Source organism: Nicotiana attenuata, unplaced genomic scaffold (assembly GCF_001879085.1).
Source record: "Nicotiana attenuata strain UT unplaced genomic scaffold, NIATTr2, whole genome shotgun sequence".
NCBI lineage: Eukaryota > Viridiplantae > Streptophyta > Magnoliopsida > Solanales > Solanaceae > Nicotiana > Nicotiana attenuata.
In genome coordinates, this window is record NW_017670508.1 from 322,881 (window position 1) to 343,233 (window position 20,353).

At 38.7% G+C, this 20,353-nt stretch overlaps 1 protein-coding gene across 1 annotated transcript; it reads left to right on the plus strand.

The window, feature by feature from the left end:
- Nucleotides 1–16,689: 16,689 nt before the first annotated feature.
- LOC109240365 lies at nt 16,690–17,631 on the plus strand. Its single transcript, XM_019406996.1, has 2 exons — nt 16,690–16,753; nt 17,120–17,631. Exons 1-2 carry the CDS (start codon nt 16,690–16,692, stop codon nt 17,629–17,631), a joined length of 576 nt encoding a protein of 191 aa, XP_019262541.1.
- The last annotated feature ends 2,722 nt before the right edge of the window (nt 17,632–20,353 follow it).

The window sequence follows — 20,353 nt, forward strand, 5'->3', positions numbered from 1 at the left end:
AGAAACACCCCCTATTAGGGGTTTCTTCATTCCTAGGGCTCAAACATAAAACCTTTGGTTAAAGATAAAAGATACCGTACATCACAACCACACCCCTTGGTGGTAGTAGATTAATTATCTGTGTAATAATAATATGTGATTTCGGAAAATAATACTTAATTCTTTCTGGGGTACTTATTTTGGATTTACCTCGGTTTAGGTTGCTGACTTTCTGCAATTGAGCTGGGATGTGCTCAAACTTTATGACATTCTAATTTCGTAATAGTGTTATTTTTTGTGAAATAATACTACTATAGGTGTTGGTGACATTTAATTTGCATAACATGTATATGACCCGACTAATTTTCGTTAACCTCTTATATTTTCATTGAACCACACAATTAAAAGAGAGTTTTTGGTGTGAATGTACCTGTGCTCTAGAGTAGAGTATGTGCTGCAATATTCTCTTAGCCAAACTGTAAATTAGAGCAACACTACTTAAAACATTACCCTATTCGACCGCAAGTTTCTTCTTAGCTTGTTAGTAAATTAGTTCAGATTGGTGACAAGTCCAGATGTTAAATGCAAATGATAAAATACAACTACAACTTCAAGGTCATATAGAAATAGAAAATACTATTAACCAGCATCCTTGTGTATGTTATTGATTGAAGTGGCACAAATTTAGTAAGAAACCAAAACTAATAAAATAAAACGGTTTGAAATAGAATATTGCAAGGTGGGAAAAAGCAAAAGACCAAAACATAAGAGCGGCAAGGCTATTTTATCTGAATTTTATATGGAATCTTTGAGAGTATATTTAGAATATAAGTAATGTTCTGCAACATGTCTTTATACTGACACAAGGGCCAGTTCTGTTATGAATCCAGAATTACAAAATAAACTTGCTGACGGGGCTATCGAGTTGGCTGCTGATGTGGAGTCCACAAAGAATGCTATTGAGGACAATACGGGAAGGGGCAAACGAGTGAGACAAAGTGGATTAGGAAAAGTTAGGCAGAAGTTATTGAAAATATTCTCTTCTCATCTATATCTATGTAATTCTACTTCTCATCTCCTTCTTATTTCAGTTGTTACTTCCTGCAACTCTATGTTTATTTCATCACTGTAATTCCCTTTGCATATCAATATTAGTTATTGTTGGTGTGGTTAAGTATTATTGGTAGCAACTGGTACATTGGTGCTTTCATTCTCTTATGTCCGAATCCGAACTCAACACTCCTACAATTTCTGATATGGGTCCTAATTCGGAGTTAGATGTTCCACGATGGCTAACTTGGCTGCCCAACTCGCCAATATAACTGCTCGTTTGTCATCATTGGGATAATCTCATCCACGTCCTATTGGTGAACTAGCGTCACAACATGTACATCATAAACCGATTCGTGTGGAATTTGGTCATTTCTCCGGTGTCGATCCAAAGAGTTGGATCTTTCAAGCAAAACGTTACTTTGAGTTTTATGACACTTGTCCTTGGCCTCGTTTTATCTCGACGGCGTGACACCAATATGGTATCGATAGCTATTTCCAAATAAACAACTAAGTGACTGGAATTCTTTTATGGACAAACTTCTGTTGTGTTTCCGCACTCGTCATTTGGAAACGCCGGAGGGTCATATATTAAAGATGTTCCAGACATCGACGGTTGAGGAGTTTCAACGCCGATTTGAAGCGGTTGCCAATGAGCCAATGGCTTGCCAGAGTAGTTTCTAGTTCGTTGTTTTACTGTTGGGTTGCGAGAGGATATTAATTCATCTGTCTTAATACATGAGCCTAAAACTTTAGATGAGGCCATCAAGGTTGCCCAACTACATGAGCGAAGAATAGCTGCTGAAAAAGGACCACCCCGATCCGTTTTTCCTAAAATCGCCATCGACTTTCTCTTCCACCCCTAATCCTCGCTCCACCCTTTTGGCCCTCCCAGCTCCAAAACCACATACAAACCCCAATCGTCTCCCTCTTAAACGCCTTACCTCGGCCGAAATTCAGAATCGCCGTGAGAAGGGTCTTTGTTATTATTGTGACGAGAAGTATTCTGCTTCTCATAAGTGCAAATCTCTTCCTCAATTATTTTTGTTAGTTGATGAGGACGAAGGGGAGACTTAGGTAGTGGAACCATATCGTTATCCTTATTTTCAAAAGCAGGTAATGGAGCAATTAGTCACTGAGATGTTAAAAGAAGCATCATTCGACCCCGTACTAGCCCATTCTCTTCTCCGGTGCGACTAGTTCGAAAGAAGGATGGAACATGGCGATTTTGTGGATTATCGTTCCCTCAATTCCCTAACTGTGCGTGATCGCTTTCCAATTCCATGATAGATGAGCTTTTTGATGAATTACATGGGGCTCGATACTTCTCTAAGCTGGACTTACTTTCGGGGTACCACCAGATACGTATTCGAACAGAAGATATTGGGAAAACAGCATTTAGGACTCATGATGGCCATTACGAGTTTTTGGTTATGCCGTTTGGGTTATCCAATGCTCCCTCCACATTTCAAGCCACCATGAATGACATCTTCTGACCTTACTTGCGACGTTTCGTGTTGGTTTTCTTTGACGATATACTCGTCTGTAGTCCTGATTGGATTGCTCATTTGACCCACCTTCAATTGGTGCTACAACTGCTCCGACATCACCGGTTAGTATCCAAAAAGATCAAGTGTTTATTCGGCCAACAAACCACTGATTATCTTGGTCACATACTATCTCATAAAAGATTGGCAGTCGATCCGACAAAAATTGTTACCATCCAGCAATGGCCACCTCCCAGTAATGTGAATGATATTCGTAGTTTTTTGGGGCTCACTTGATATTATCGAAGCTCATCTATCATTATGCTTCCATCGCAGATCCTTTGACCGACCTATTGCGCAGAGATGCCTTCCAATGGAATGAGCAAACACAGGAAGCATTTGAAACCTTGAAGAAGTCTCTAAGTTCGACTCTTGTTCTTGCACTTCCTAATTTTAGTCAGGTATTTCAGCTAGAAACTGATGCATCTGGTGTGAGGATAGGAGCAATCTTATCACAAATGGGCCATCATGTAGCCTTCTTTAGTAGAAAATTAAGCCCCCAGATGCAATGAGCTTCTACTTACCACCGAGAGATGTTTGCTATCACCCAGGCAACAATATTTACTTGGACGCAAATTTACAATACTCACTGACCAACATGTTTAACCGAAAAATGGGATTTCAGTCAAAGCATTATTTTTAGAAGAACTCGGGTTACTGATAATCGGAAATGAATAAAAGAAGAATGATTTTGCCAATAATGAGATAGTCAGAGAAACAAAGTAAACCAGTGTATTCAGATAATATTTCGTGTCCTTACAATTGATCCATTCTCTCCCTTTTATAGCTATTTTGGAGATATGCCTTTTGCCTTTTTCATAATAAGGCTATTATAGATAATTAAAGACATTAAATGCTACGTTACATAATTATTGTATTTAATACAGATTCTCTAACGTTTTTAGTATTTAAGGCTCATTAAATACTATATTTGTACTCCTTTGTACTGTCAGGTTCATTCTCCTTAATTCTTGGACTTAAATAGGTACGGGCGTTGAGTCCTTTGAATAACCGCTCGTGCCTCTTTCTATGTCTCCGCTCGTATCTGTTGCAACTCATGCCTCTTTGCCAATCATAACTCTTTGATCAATCTACGTGTCATGACACGTCATCTTTACACCACTTTAATATGTAAACTCAATTTTTCCAAATACAGATAGCCCCCCCACTTGCCATTTATTCATCGATTGAATATTTGGGAAGTGGAATTTTATTAAAGCGGGAATTTTTGTCACCATTAATGTTATGACAGAATCGACGTTTCAATTGTCACTTCCATTTAATGTTCTTCACATGTGTCACCTTTTCATTGGTTCTGCAATTTTGTAGCTTTTTTTGAGGCTTTTTTATGGCTTCACTATTCACGAAGTGTCAGTAATCATTATGACCCTTTCATCATTGCTCCTTTTCTTTTGACGGTTGCTTCTCAGTATAAATATAACTTTCTTCTCTGTCTTTACCACATAAAGTTTTCTGAACATTCAATTTCTCAAATCTTTATTTGCTTCTTCCTTGTATTATCATGTCTTCGTCAAACCCTAACTCTGGAAGGGTGCCCATAGTTGATAACTTCCCTAATGCCCCAGTAGGAGCAGAAGAGGAGGTAGGCTCCGTAATTTAGGATCTTCATCAGTACGTGGTTCTTCTATTCCTTCTCCTAGTTCTGGCCCCTCGTCTAGAACTAGAGGTTCTCTCTCACAAAGATCTTCTTCTAAGAGTAAAGAATCTTCTGAACCTCTTCGTGAACCTTCAGTAGAGGAGATAATTCCTACGGAACTATATTTCTATAATGACAGAGAGTCTCTTAGAAATCAAGTATCTTCTTTAGATCGTGCCGATGTCTACCCCACTCAAATTACTGAAGATTTGATTCCTTTATTTCGTAGAGAATGCCATTGGAGTCATGACTTCCCTATCATTATTTCCAATCCGAATCAAAGAATCACCTCCTACTTAACCGGTTTTTCCTTTGTTTATATGTACCCTTTCACCTTAGGATTTAAACCTGCTATTGATCCTGTTATTCTCGAGTTCTGTCGTTTCTTTGATGTTTGCTTAGGTCAAATTGGCCCAATAATATGGAGGGATGTTGCCTGTTTGAGACATTTGACCAATTTAGCTAAGGTGCCTTTTAATTTCTCCCATCTAATTCATCTTTACTCCCCTAGGCTTTTCCGTATTGGTGTTTTTACACTAGTAGCCAGGAGCAAAACAGTTTTAGTTAGCCTTGAAGATGACAGAGACCGTGGCTGGTACGCCAGGTTTGTTGCTGCCGCCACTGTAGGTTTAGCGGGTGATAATAATGTTCCCTTCCCTGAGAAGTGAAATTTTGCACGTGAGTCTTCTAACCTTCTCGTACCTTTTTTCTTCAATTTTTGTTTATTTTTATAATTTTACTTTCTTTCTCCAGCAACTATGGGAGTTGTGGACGATGTTCCTAATTTCCGTGATTGGGTAGAAAAGCTGTTGAGTACTGCACCAATGGATGGTAGGTCTTGGAAGACACTTTCCCAACGATTTGGTTGGAAGGTGAAAACTCATGGTAAGAGCTTTTATTTTATTTTACATATTGTTTTTTCCTGAACTTACTTCAATCCTTCTTTCTATCAGGATTTGTTGTTCGAGGAATTACTGCTGAGGCGGTCGCGGCTTCTCTTATCTCTTTGGAAAGGGCCCAAGAAATAATCTTGGGTTCTTCATTGAAAAGAAAAGCCGTTGGTGACCAAGACTCTGAAGAAGAGGAAGACGGGGGTTCCTTGTAACAAGGCCTCGGGCCCGTAGACGCATTATTTCTGATGACGAAGCAGAAGCATCCCTCCTCAGTTCTTTCCTCTTACCGAGTCTAATGAGGCCCCGATTGTGATTCCTGATGATGATGTTGCTCCCGCTGCTGCTCATGATTCTGTTGAGCAGCTTTGTTTGCTTCTTCCTTGTATTATCATGTCTCCATCAAACCCTAACCCTGGAAGGGTGCCCATAGTTGATAACTTCCCTAATGCCCCCAGTAGGAGCAGAAGAGGAGGTAGGCTCCGTAATTTAGGATCTTTATCTGTACGTGGTTTTTCTATTCCTTCTCCTAGTTCTGGCCCCTCTTCTAGAACTAGAGGTTCTCTCTCATAAAGATCTTCTTCTAAGAGTAAAGAATCTTCTCAACCTCTTCGTGAACCTTCAGTAGAGGAGATAATTCCTGCGGAACTATCTTTCTATAATGACAGAGAGTCTCTTAGAAATCAAGTATCTTCTTTAGATCGTGCCGATGTCTACCCCACTCAAATTATTGAAGGTTTGATTCCTTTAGTTCGTAGAGAATGCCATTGGAGTCATGACTTCCCTATCATTATTCCTAATCCGAATCAAAGAATCACCTCCTACTTAACCGGTTTTTCCTTTGTTTATACGTACCCTTTCACCTTAGGATTTAAACCTGTTATTGATCCTGTTATTCTCGAGTTATGTCGTTTCTTTGATGTTTGCTTAGGTCAAATTGGCCCAATAATATGGAGGGATGTTTCCTGTTTGAGACATTTGACCAATTTAGCTAAGGTGCCTTTTACTTTCTCTCATCTAATTCATCTTTACTCCCCTAGGCTTTTCCGTAATGGTGTTTTTACACTAGTAGCCAGGAGCAAAAGAGTTTTAGTTAGCCCTGAAGATGACAGAGACCGTGGCTGGTATGCCAGGTTTGTTGCTGCCCCCACTGTAGGTTTAGTGGGTGATAATAACGTTCCCTTCCCTGAGAAGTAAAATTTTGCACGTGAGTCTTCTAACCTTCTCGTACCTTTTTTCTTCAATTTTTGTTTATTTTTCTAATTTTACTTTCTTTCTCCAGCAACCATGGGAGTTGTAGACGATGTTCCTAATTTCCGTGATTGGGTAGAAAAGTTGTTGAGTACTGCACCAATGGATGGTAGGTCTTGGAAGAAACTTTCCCAACGATTTGGTTGGAAGGTGAAAACTCATGGTAAGAGCTTTTATTTTATTTTACATATTGTTTTTTCCTGAACTTACTTCAATCCTTCTTTCTATCAGGATTTGCTGTTCGAGGAATTACTGCTGAGGCGGTCGCGGCTTCTCCTATCTCTTTGGAAAGGGCCCAAGAAATAATCTTGGGTTCTTCATCGAAAAGAAAAGCCGTTGGTGACCAAGACTCTGAAGAAGAGGAAGATGGGGGTTCCTTGGTAACAAGGCCTCGGGCCCGTAGATGCATTATTTCTGATGACGAAGCAGAAGCATCCCCCCTCAGTTCTTTTCCTCTTACCGAGTCTATTGAGGCCCCGATTGTGATTCCTGATGATGATGTTGCTCCCGCTGCTGCTCATGATTCTGTTGAGCAGCTTTTTATCAGCGGGTTTGGTAGTGAAAGCTTAGGCCCAGTTTCTGATGAAGCACCCCTGACTTCTTTTTCTACTCCCGTGTCTGTAACTTCTTCTTTGCCAACCTCGGTTGTTTCCATTCCTCCCCAAACTGTTTTTACTACTTCTACTATTCCTCCTTCAACAATTTTCCCTCCACCTATTCACCATGTTGGGGTTGGTTCCTCTAGTAGGAGCGGTGCTATGAGGCAAGTGACTATTGAAGTCCCTGCTGAGGGCAATCTTTTAAGGAAATCGGGTCAAGCAGATGTGTGGCTAAAGCCTTTGATTGGCCTCGTTGAGAGAGCTAAGCTAGATAGCCACAGTTCCTTGACTTTGATGAATGACATTGTGCATGCTTCTTTAAAGGTATTTTTCAAACTTTTACTTTGTCATTTTTCTATCTTTGGGATTCTCATTCCCTTTCCTTTTCCCTTTTTAGGTCAATCTTATTGGCACATAGATGATGAAAAGGGTTACCCTCTCAGAGCAGTTAGTGCGTGACTATCAATTAGAGGCGTATAATTGGAAGGAACAGTATGAAAGTCTTCAGATTGATGTGGAGCACTTAGAGGAAAATAAGAATACCTTAGAACAGCAGGTACGGGCCTTGACTTCAGAATTGGCAATTGTAAAAGCTTCCTCAAGTCAAGTAGATAAAGAAAAGGCTCGTCTTGAAACTTCTTTCTCCGAGCAGTTGTCCAAGGCAAGTGAAGAGATTAGAGAGTTGAAGGTTCTCTTGGGTGAGAAAGAAGCTTATGCTGGTGAGCTCGTGCAGAATTTAACCCAAACCCAAGAAGACCTTCGGGCTTCTTCTGATAAGGTTTGTTCCTTAGAAAGTTCCCATGCCTCTCTTCAAGCTTCTTACAAATCTGCCTTGGCTGAAATTGAAAAGTTGAAGAATGAAATTGCTGACTGGGAAAGAGATTATGAGATCCTTGAGGATAAGTCTGCCATGGAAGTGAGTTGGGCGTTTTTGAATTCTCGCCGTGATACCCTTGTTGAAGCTAGCCAAGAGAATTTTAACTTGGAATCTGAGTTAGCTAAAATCAATGAAACTATTGAGAAGGCTCAGCAAAACCAAGATTTTCCTTCTCCCGTGGCCGAAGCTTCTGCAAATGTTGAAGTTGATACGGGTATCCCCACTCCTTCAAGCCAAGTTGAGCCCGCTGCTGTTGATGCACCTGTTTCAGTTCCTTCATCTTCTCAGTGACAAGTTTAAGTTGTTTAAATTTCTTTGTATTGTTTTTTTTTTTTTTTTTGGAAAATTGTGGTTAAAATCCTTGATCTCATTTGAGGGTTTGTTTTGGAAACTTAAGTCCCCAGACCTTTTATGGGGCAATATGTATAAACAATTTTGCAGTTTATGACTAAGCTCATACTTAGTCTAAGCTTTTTAATATTAAGAAGTTTCTCGTGCCTATCTTGAACTTCCATTTTGTTTATTCTCGCCTTTATTTCTAAGGACTTACAGAATAACTTGCATTTTTATCGTTCAAAAATGCTTCTGTTAACTTCATGAATATTTAAATTAATCATGAATTTTATAAAAGAGGGCCCTTTTATATTCGACACTTAATGAAGAAGACGTCTCAACTTCATAACGGTGTTAACATACGATAAAAGAAATAGGAATACACATGTTTCTTGAAATAACTTTGACAAGTTTTTATTTGAACTTTGTCTAGTTTTGAATAACACTTTACATGTATTTGAATTACATCTATAACTTTCTCGTAACTGTTTTTCTTGTAACAGATTTAAAAAAGAAAAATAAACACGAGGTTTTTATTTATAACCCGTTTCAATACATTGCCTTTACCCTAACTATGGTAAGGTACTTTTTAAGGCTTAGCTCGTAACTTTGCTCCATACTTGACTCATTCATTGAGTGAACTTTTCAGGCTTGATCTTTGATTATTTCTCAATCTTCTTTGCCTTCTTTACACACATGCCTGTGCATATTATATAGTCCCCCAAGTATTTGAGCGCTGGAGTAAGAAGCCTCGAGCACTTGATTGATCATCTCATTTGTTCCTTTCCCTGAAAAGGAAAAACATACGGGACTCGGAGGTGCGATTATAGATATAGACTGCTTAACCCGTTTGAATTTCTATCAGAATAATTGTAACACTAGGTCGGGAAATTTAATTTATTCCACGTGCCTTGCAGGTCGTAACTCATCATTTAGCACGAGTTAGCTTTTTGACTATCATCTAAAATCGTTAGTAAAATTTTAACAATTCAAAAATTAAATTTTAAAATACGGATACCTGACCGTGGGTATTCCTTAGAAATAGTATCTCTTCAGGTGAACAGCATTCCAATGTGAAGGTAGTATCTTGCCATCCATTGTTTCTAACTCATATGCTCCTTTACCTGCAATATCACGAATCCTATAGGGACCTTCCCATGTTGGACTTAATTTCCCCGCATTAGCTGCCTTCGTAGATTGAAAAACCTTTTTGAGTACGAAGTCCCCAATTTTGAAGAATCTGAGGCGTGCTTTTCGGTTGTAGTATCGTTCTATGACCTGCTTCTGAGCTGCCATTCTTATTAGTGCAGCTTCTCTTCTTCCTTCAAGTAAATCAAGATTTACACGCATTTCCTCGTCATTAGACTCTTCTGACGCATGTGTGAACCTTGTACTCGGCTCTCCTATCTCAACTGGAATTAAAGCTTCAGCTCCATAAACCAATGAAAATGGTGTTTCTCCTGTACTTGTTTTTGCTGTTGTGCGATATGCCCATAAAACACCAGGTAACACTTCTGGCCAATTACCTTTGGATTCCTCTAATCGCTTCTTTAAATTGTTGATAATGGCTTTGTTTGTTGACTCAGCTTGCCCATTACCCACCTGGATGATAAGGTGTGGATGTAATCCTTTTAATCTGTCAACTTTGAAAGAATTCTGTGATTTGAGCACCTATAAACTGAGGGCCATTATCACACACGATTTCCTTTGGCACACCGAATCGGCATATGATATTTCGCCAAATAAAATCTTTAACTTCCTTTTCTCGCACCTGTTTGAATGCTCCTGCCTCTACCCATTTAGTAAAATAATCAGTGAGTACGAGCAAAAATTTTACCTGTCCTTTTGCTTGTGGTAGTGGACCCACGATATCCATTCCCCATTTCATAAATGGCCACGGTGCAATGACCAGATGTAGTAACTCCGCAGGTCTATGCATATTATTTCCGTACCTTTAGCATTTATCGCATTTAGCCACGAAACTTTCCACTTCTTCTTCCATTTTAGGCCAATAATAACCGGCCCTAATTAGGGTTCTTACCAATGATCTACCTCCCGCGTGATTCCCACAATGCCCCTCGTGGATTTCTCTCATTACATATTCTGTCTGAGAAGGTCCGAGGCATCTTGCTAAGGGACCACCGAACATTTTTCGATAAAGATTACCTTGCTTCAAACAATATCGTGCAGCCTTTTTCCGAAGCGCGTGGGCTTTTTTCTTATCTTCAGGGACGGTACCATACTGCAAAAAAGCAACAATCTCGTTTCTCCAATCCCAGGTTAAATTGTTGAATTTTACCTCATTTTTGTCCGGATCAAGTACCGAATGAAACAAATGAATTATGGAAGCATTTTCATTGCTTGCCACGTTTGCCGCAGATGCGAGATTAGCTAGGGCATCTGCTTCGACATTTTCATCTCTCGATATCTGTGTGACTTCCAGGTTTGAAATTGTCTAATTAAATCTCGTACCTTTTCCAAATACTGTTGCATTCGTGCCTCCCTGGCCATATAAGTCCCTAACATTTGGTTAACAACGAGCTGCGAATCACTTTTGATTACAATTTGATTAATGCCAAGTTCATGTGCCAGTTCCAAACCTGCAATCACAACTTCATACTCTGCCTCATTGTTAGTTATAGAATGACATTTTATGGCCTGTCGAATGGTTTCACCCGTAAGTGGCACCAAAATAACTCTTAAACCTGCACCCTTCACATTAGATGAGCCATCCACAAACAAGGTCCAAATTCCCGGATTAGACCCGTTGAACACTTGTAATTCTTTTTCCGCTTCTAATTGCATTTCTTGGCTAAAATCAGCTAAAAAATCTGCTAATACTTGAGATTTTATCGCGGTTCTGGGTTGGTATGTGATTTCATATTCACTTAGTTCTATAGCCCATTTAGCTAACCTACCAGACAACTCATGCTTGTGTAATATGTTGCGTAATGGATAAGCAGTTACTACGATAATAGGATGACATTGAAAATAAGGTCTTAGCTTTCTAGATGCCATGATCAGTGCAAGTGCAAGTTTTTCTAATTGAGGGTACCGCGTCTCCGCATCTAATAATGATTTACTGACATAATAGATTGGAGACTGTTTACCTTGGTCTTCACGAACTAGAACAGCACTTACCGCTACTTCTGAAACAGCAAGATAAATGAGCAAACTTTCTCCAACCTTTGGTTTTGCGAGCAACGGCGGATTTGACAAGTATTTCTTCAAATTTTTGAGCGCCTGTTGACACTCTTCAGTCCATTCAAACTGACCTTGCTTTTTAACAGCTGAAAAGAATTTAAAGCACTTTTCGGATGATTAGAAATTAATCTCCCCAAAGCTGCAATTCTTCCTGCCAACCTCTGTACTTCTTTTTTATTTGTAAGTACATCAGGGATTTCTTCAATGGCTTTAATCTGCGCTGGATTCACCTCAATACCACGGTTAGAAACAAGAAAACCTAAAAACTTACCTGATGCAACACCAAACGCACATTTCTCAGGGTTTAGTTTCATATTGAACTTCTGCAAGATCTGAAACGTATCTGATAAGTGCGATATATGATCCCCCGAATGCTTAGTTTTAACGAGCATATCGTCTATGTATACCTCCATAGTTTTTCTCAAGTGTTCTTGGAATATTTTGGTCACCAGTCTTTGATACGTTGCACTAGCGTTTTTGAGGCCAAAAGGCATTACTTTATAGCAGTAAGTCCCCCTGTCTGTTATAAATGAAGTTTTTTCTTCATCTAAAGGATCCATTTTAATCTGGTTATAACCTGAATATGCATCTAAAAAACTTAACAATTCATGTCCTGCAGTAGCATCAATTAGTTGATCTATATGTGGTAATGGAAAAGAGTCTTTGGGACAAGCTTTGTTAAGATCTGTGTAATATACACAAACTCGCCACTTACCATTCTTTTTTGGTACCACAACAGTATTAGCTAACCAATTAGGATACTTTACCTCGCGGATAGATCCATTGTTTAATAATTTTTGGACCTCATCTTGAATCACCTGATTTTTGAAAGTTCCTTGCTTTCTCTTCTTTTGTTTGATAGGTGGATAAGACGGGTCTTCGTTTAATTTGTGAGTCATTACCTCCGGTGGTATACCTGTCATATCAGAATGGGACCAAGCAAAACAATCTGCATTAGCTTTTAAAAATTCAATCAACTTATGTTTTACGTTTGGGCTGAGATTGGCCCCTATGTAGATTTTCCTTTCAGGACAATGTACAAACAATACTACAGCCTCCAGTTCTTCGATCGTTGTTTTGATATTTTCATTTTCTTCTGGTTCTTCAATGGAGTCGGGCCTTGAATCTACATCTGTTCGCCCTTGTTCAGTTGAAGTTTGTGTTGTGGTACCCTCAACTGAATACTGTAATTGTTATTTTTCTTCATTTCTCGTGCTTGAATCTGCTACGGAGTTAATGTTACTAGATGTCTGTTGATATCCACGGATTTGACATATTCCCCACAGTGATGGAAATTTAACGACTTGATGTAAGGTCGACGGAACAGCATCCATCTCGTGGATCCATGGCTTCCCTAGAATTATGTTGTAAGCCATTTCCAGCTCCACTACCTGAAACTTTGTATCTTTGATAACTCCTTCTGCGAATGTAGTAAGTATTACTTCCCCTTTCGTCACGACGCTAGAATTGTCGAACCCGAACAAAGTATGCCCCTTGGGTACTAATTTGGCTTCAGCTTGCATCTCATGTAGAACTCTTAGCAGAATAATATTCACAAAGCTACCTGGATCAATCAAAACTCGTTTCACATTAGTGTCATATACAAGTAAAGATATTACCAGTGCGTCGTTATGTGGAGTTAATACGCCATCCGCATCTGCATCATCAAACGTAATGCTTTCTTTCTCTAAGACATGTCGCACCCGCTTCCCGTGGGTAATTGTGACTTTGGATACTTTATTTGTTGCTGTATACGTCACACCATTGATTTCTTCACCCCCACTTATAACATTAACGGTCCTTTTTGGGGAGGGTGGTTTTGGGGGTTCCTGCCTATTCTTCATGTATGCTTGCTTTCCTTTCTCACTGAATAACTCAGTGAGATACCCTTGCTTCAACAGATGATCAATTTCACCCTGTAATAACCTACAATCTGTTGTTTTGTGACCATGATCGTTATGAAATTCACACCAGTGTTCGGGATTGCGCCTGTTTGGATTTGACCTCATCTCTTTTTGCCACCGCACCTTATCACCCATGCTTCTTAAAACAGCAACGAGCTCGGAAGTGCTTACATTAAAATTATAACCACCGAACCGCGCCTTTAAGTTTCTATCATCATCTCGTGACTCTCGCGTGTTGCGATCATTTCCATACCTAGATGATGAACCTGATTCTCTATTTCTAGATCTATGATCGTACCTTGAATTATCATGCTTGGACCGTGAATCTTTTCCAGCTGGGCCCATTTATGGTTTGTACCTGTTTTTACCTAATCTTTTTCTGTTTCCACCCGTCTTGAACTTACCTTTTCTTCTTTTTGAGATCGTGAGATAATATCTTCCTCGATCCTTAACTTCGTGCTATATCGGTTGTAGACGTCATTCCATGTTGTTGCTGGGAATTCACCAAGACTTTCCTTGAGTCGCCTCGTGGTTTCTGAGCTTTTTTCATTCAAATTACTGGTGAGCTATAGCTGCCCAATTATCCGGTACACGTGGTAACGTTATTCTTTCACGCTAGAACCTATCCACGAACTCTCTGAGCAACTCAGAGTCCCCTTGTTTGATTTTGAAAATATCCTCCATTCTCTTTTCGACTTTTTAAGTTCCCGAATGTGCTTTGATGAACGAATCTACAAGCTCAGCAAAAGAATTTATAGGATTTTCGGGTAAAAGAGAATACCATGTTAATGCTCCCTTAGTGAGCGTTTCTCCGAATTTTTTGACCAACACTGATTCAATTTCTTGTTTGGTCAAGTCGTTGCCTTTTACGCCAGTTGTAAATGCAGTCACGTGGTCTCGTGGATTAGTTGCTCCATCGTACTTTGGAATATCAGGCATTTTGAATTTCTTTGGAATTGGTAAAGGAGCAGCGCTTGGCTTCGAAGGTTGCTGTGAATATTTATCCATATCTATTCCTTTGATTACGGGCGGTACTCCAGGTATTTGGTTTATGCGGTCACTTTGCTCCTTAAGCTGTTTTTGCAATGTTAGAACTAAATTTTGTAAATCGGAATTGACTACGTTACCTGGTTCTTCCTCTCGTGATTTACTGGGGATTCCACCTCTGCCTGAATTAACAAGCCCAGAACGAGGGTTTTCCAAAGTGTTGGTATTTGGAACTGGTGTTGATGGTGCAGCAGGTAATTGGCTGGCAAAAGCTTCAAGAGCTTTATTGACCTGTTGAGCGATCAATTTCTGCAAAGCTTCATTGATAGCTTCATCATTGTTAAATTGAGTATTTGCATTTGAGTGAGATCCATCAGGAGTTCCTTCTCGAGATCGACGAGGCGAACTTTGCGGAGAAGGGATCGGAGTGTAAACATCTTGTGGATCTCCTTGGAGTTGATGATTTCCTTGATTTCCTTGGTTTCCCTGGGTGTTATCGTTAACATTTGACATGATTGTTGATGTAACGAAATAGATAAGGTTAAGAAAGAATAGATTATCAGATTCCCGGTAACGGAACCAATTTGTTTAACCGAAAAATGGGATTTCAGTCAAAGCTTTATTTTAGAAGAACTCGGGCAACTGATAATCAGAAATGAATAAAAGAAGAATGATTTTGCCAATAATGAGATAGTCAGAGAAACAAAGTAAACCAATGTATTCAGATAATATTTCGTGTCCTTACAATTGATCCATTCTCTCCCTTTTATAGCTATTTTGGAGATATGCCTTTTGCCTTTTTCATAATAAGGCTATTATAGACAATTAAAGACATTAAATGCTACGTTACATAATCATTGTATTTAATACAGATTCTCTAACGTTTTTAGTATTTAAGGCTCATTAAATACTGTATTTGTACTCCTTTGTACTGTCGGGTTCATTCTCCTTAATTCTTGGACTTAAATAGGTACGGGCGTTGAGTCTTTTGAATAACCGCCCGTGCCTCTTTCTATGTCTCTGCTCGTATCTGTTGCAACTCGTGCCTCTTTGCCAATCATAACTCTTTGATCAATCTACGTGTCATGACACGTCATCTTTACACCACTTTAATATGTAAACTTAATTTTTCCCAATACACAACAAGCACTTCGAAATCTTACCACTCAAACAATCTAAACTCCGGAGCAACAGAAGTGGTTGAGCAAATTACTAGGCTATGATTTTTGCATTATCTATAGGCCGGGAAAACAAAACATGGCTGCTGAGTAATGGTACCACTCTTGCTATGAGTACAGCTTATCTCCCGCAAATCGATGGACAATCTGAGGCTCTTAACAAGTGTGTCGAACAGTACCTTCAATGTTTTGTGGCGGATAGTCCTTCAGAATGGGTGTCCATGCTGCCATGGGTTGAGTAATGGTACAATACATCACTTCAAACATCAGCTGACATGACTCCTTTTCAAACTTTGTATGGAAGAGACCACCAACAATTGCTAGATATATTTTGGGCAGCAGCAGTAGTGATCTTGTGGAACAATTTTTAATCCAAAAGGGACGAGGTGTTGGAACAATTTTTAATCCATTTCGTATTCTCAAAAGAATTGGAGAAGTGGCGTAAAAATTAGAATTGCCAGTAGTTGCGAAAATCCATCCAGTCTTTCATACATCACTGCTTAGGATATGTTCAAGGCAACGAGATAATCAGATTACGCCACTTCACTTGATTTCTGACTTAAGTTCTAAAATCTGCTCATTTGAAATGATCTCTTTCAAATGGAGTTTCATAAGAAACACTCTTGAAGAGTAACTATTGGTGTATGACCAATTCATTTGATAGTAGTACTTTTTTTGTCAACATTAAAGAAATGTTTTATGTTTAATCAATCTTTTCAAGAAATTCTCTTGAGTTCTGAACTACGATAAAACATGTAAAGAAATTTACACTATACAATTAGTTTTATTTGAATAGATAAATAACTTTAAATGGTACTTCCTGCGCCCCAATTTATGTGAAGTATTTGATTGGGCACGAATTTATAAGAAATAAAGGAAGACTCTTAAAATTTGTAGTTTAAAACAACTATAAAAATTTGTGTAGCTACAAATCATCTCTTTAATGGTAAAATGGAAAATGTACGTATACTTGAATTGTTACTGAATATAAAAAAGTATTTTTTTTCGATTGACTAATAAGGAAAGAATGTCAAATTAATTTGGACGGAGGAACTACTATTTATTATGGGAGACTTTAACTAAGTGTTTATTGTGATTATATAATGTAAGAAAACAAAGCTCGCAAGCTACATCGATTTTGATCAAAGAAGAAGATCGGAAGAAGAAAGAAGAAGTTTCAGAACAAAAGAAGAAAGAAGAAGAGTCTCAGACAAACTCATCGGATATATCGAAATGTCTAAGACTTATGTGTGGAAAAGGGTGATACATGTGGCTGCATCAGGAACATTGATCACAAGTTTGATGGATTAAACCACAGCCGTCAGATTAGTGTTAGCACACCGATTAATTTTATGCATACAGTTGTACATAAATAGATCCTTATAGAAAAAGAATAATAGGCTGTTATATGTAGTTATATTTAGGCTAATAAAAATAGGACAAGTGTACAGAAATTTATTTCTTTTACATTTTATTTTTTCATAGGATATTTTGTATATAAACACTGTCTTGGACAGAGATGAATACACAGAAAATTCCATAATCTCTCTTCCTATTCTAACATGGTATCAGAGCAAATCTAGCTCGATTTTGGGTATTCTGAAATCATCTTCATCAGTCATCTAGATCTTCCATCATGCCTGACTCACTGATACTCCTCCAGCTCAAACCTCGACTGGAAATGGGATCAATGTTGATCTCAATCACCCATTCTTTCTTCATTCTTCTGATGCTCCAGGAATGAGCCTCGTCAATGCTGTCTTTGATGGGAAAGGTTTTCAAGGATGGAAGAGATCCATTCTCATAGCCCTTTCAGCCAAGAATAAGGTGGGTTTCATCAATGGAACAGTTGCACCTCCTCCTATCACTTCCAAGGACTATCAATCTTGGTCAAGGTGCAATGATATGGTTACATCCTGGCTACTCAACTCTTTGTCCAAAGATATTGAAAACAATGTCATATACTCCAATTCTGCCAGAGATCTGTGGATTAGCTTAGAACACAGATTTGGCCAATCCAATGGTGCCAAATTGTACCATCTGCAAAAGGAATTATCAGGATTATCTCAGGGAACAAATGACATAGCATCTTATTTCACTAGACTCAAGCGACTATGGGATGAATTGGACTCACTGAACTCTAATGTGAAATGCACATGCACATGCATTTTGTGAGGGTAAAAAGATGCTGGAAAAGTCACAAGAGGATGAAAGGCTCATTCAATTCCTCGTGGGACTGAATGAAGCATATGGACAAGCCAGGAAAAACATTCTAATAATGTATCCTTTACCTAACATCAATCATTCCTATTAACTGGTTTTACAAGATGAAAATCAAAGAGAGGTATATGCTAATCCTTTTATTTCTACTGATACTTCATCTTTCATGGTGGGAAGTCAGGCAAATTTCACTAGTCAAGGTAACTTCTCACAAAGAAATGGAAACCAAAAGAACTCAGGACAATTTCAAAGGAACAACAATGCTGCCCCTGCCCCAAGATCTGGATATGCACCACGGAAATCACCAAATCCTAAGGGAAAGAGGACTAGGTTTAACCCTAATGCCTCTTGTACTTATTGCAAGAAAACAGGACACACAATGGTTGATTATTACAGAATCATAGGGTTCCCAGATGATCTTGAGTTTACAAATCCAAGAACAACTCAAGGTGGAGTCAGAAGCAATGTTGTCATTTCAGGGGAACAAGCAGAAGACAACAACAACCAACAAGAGGTGATGAATCAACATCTATCAAAGGATCAGTTTTCTCATCTAATCCAACTGATCAAGCAAGTCAAAATTGCAGATACAGGCAGTTCAAATTCAGAAATCAATGCAAATGCTGTGGCTGGTAGCCTGGTACTATTATCAAATATTTTGGATCATGTTTCTCAGTTTTTAATTCAAGCACTCGGATTATAGATTCAGGGGCTTCAGAACACATGTGTTATGATTCAAATGCTTTCATTTCTTTATCTCCCTTAGCTGTTTCTTTAGACATAAATCTTCCTAATTCTTTTAAAGTAACTGTCACTCATATAGGGAAGATTTCTATTCTACCTAATTATGTCTTAGAAAATGTTCTTCATGTCCCTAGTTTCAGGTATAATCTCTTATCAGTTAACAGGTTTTGTTCACAATTTTTCTGCATTCTCTCATTCTCTTCTGGGAAATGTCTGTTGCAGCCCTCTTTAATGAAGAGGGCTCAAGTTTTTGGTGAAGCAAGAGAGGGATTATACCTATTGGAGCCTAATTCTACCAATTTTAAGGATAGGTCTGAAGACTTTGTAGTTTCATCTTCAAAACAGAATGTTTTTAATCAAGTTCCAGTTTCTTTTCCTTTTACTGCAAATGCAATTTCTGATGTAAGCCTTTGGCATTGTAGATTAGGGCATTTGCCTTTTTCATCAATGAGACATCTCAGTTTTATCTCTTTTCCTTCTAATACTGAATGTTTCTGTGATATCTGTCCTCAAGCTAAGCAAACTAAAAGTCCTTTTCCTTTAAGTGAGATTAAATCTAAGGGAGCATTTGAACTAATACATGTGGATATATGGGGTCCTTACAAGGTCACTACTCATAATGGCTTCAAGTATTTCTTGACTGTGGTAGATGATTTTAGTAGAGGAACTTGGACTTTTCTCTTGAGCACCAAGAGCAATGCCTTTGGAGTCTTGATAATTTTTTAGTTATGGTTGAAAGGCAATTTGGTGTTAAAGTTCAAAAGTTGAGAACAGATAATGCTTTTTGAGCTTGGAAAAGGGACTCAAGAGTTTGCTTTCCTTCATTCTCAAGGGATTCTTCACCAAACATCTTGTGTAGCAACTCCTCAACAAAATGGGATTGTTGAGAGGAAACATAGACACTTGTTAGAAATTGCTAGGGCTCTATTATTTCAATCCAAGGTTCCTATTGTTTATTGGGGAGAATGTTTGTTAACTGCCACTTATTTGATTAATAAGATACCATCTAAAGTTCTTAAAGGTAGGACACCATATTCTATAATCTTCAACCAACCACCTGATTATGCTCATCTCAAGACTTTTGGTTGTTTGTGTTATGCCTCTACCTTATCTAATGGAAGGGAAAAATTTGACCCTAGGGAAATAACTTGTGTTTTCCTGGGATATCCCTTAGGACAGAAGGGATACAAATTATTGGAATTGAATACCAAGAGAATAATTCTGTCTAGAGATGTTCATTTTTATGAAGACAAGTACCTATTCACATTCAATTCTTCTTCATCCCCAGATACTATCTTTCCTTTGTCCTCTCCCCAAGATAGTAACACCATTCCTCAACCTCCAGAATCTAGTACTGAGTCATTTCATTCACCTACCACAAATATACCCCAATCTCCTTTTCCTCACTCATCACCTAGCAGCAATACCAATTCTCACAATCCTACCTCACCTATCTATCCTGGAGTTGATTCACCACCTATACCAGCTACATCTGAACCACATAACACACCAGTGCTTAGAAGATCCTCTAGGGAATCCATATTGCCAAGCCATCTTAATGACTATGTGTGCAATCATGTTTTTCTAACTGATTTAACTGACTCTTGTCTAGCTCTTCCTCCTAAACCTCAGGTCTGTTCTTTTGGAGCTCTATCACCTCAAAATCAGCACATCATGAATTCAATTTCAGAAATCCCAGAACCTAACAGCTATTCTCAAGCCTCTTTGGATCCAGGTTGGAAGAAAGCCATGGACTTAGAAATTGAGGCCTTAAAGGCCAACCACACATGGTATGAGGTTTTACTGCCCATTGGAAAGAAAGCCTTACCTTGCAAATGGGTGTACAAGTTAAAGCATAACTCTGATGGGACAATAGAAAGACTCAAGGCACGTTTGGTGGTCAGAGGAGACATTCAATAAGAAGGCATAGATT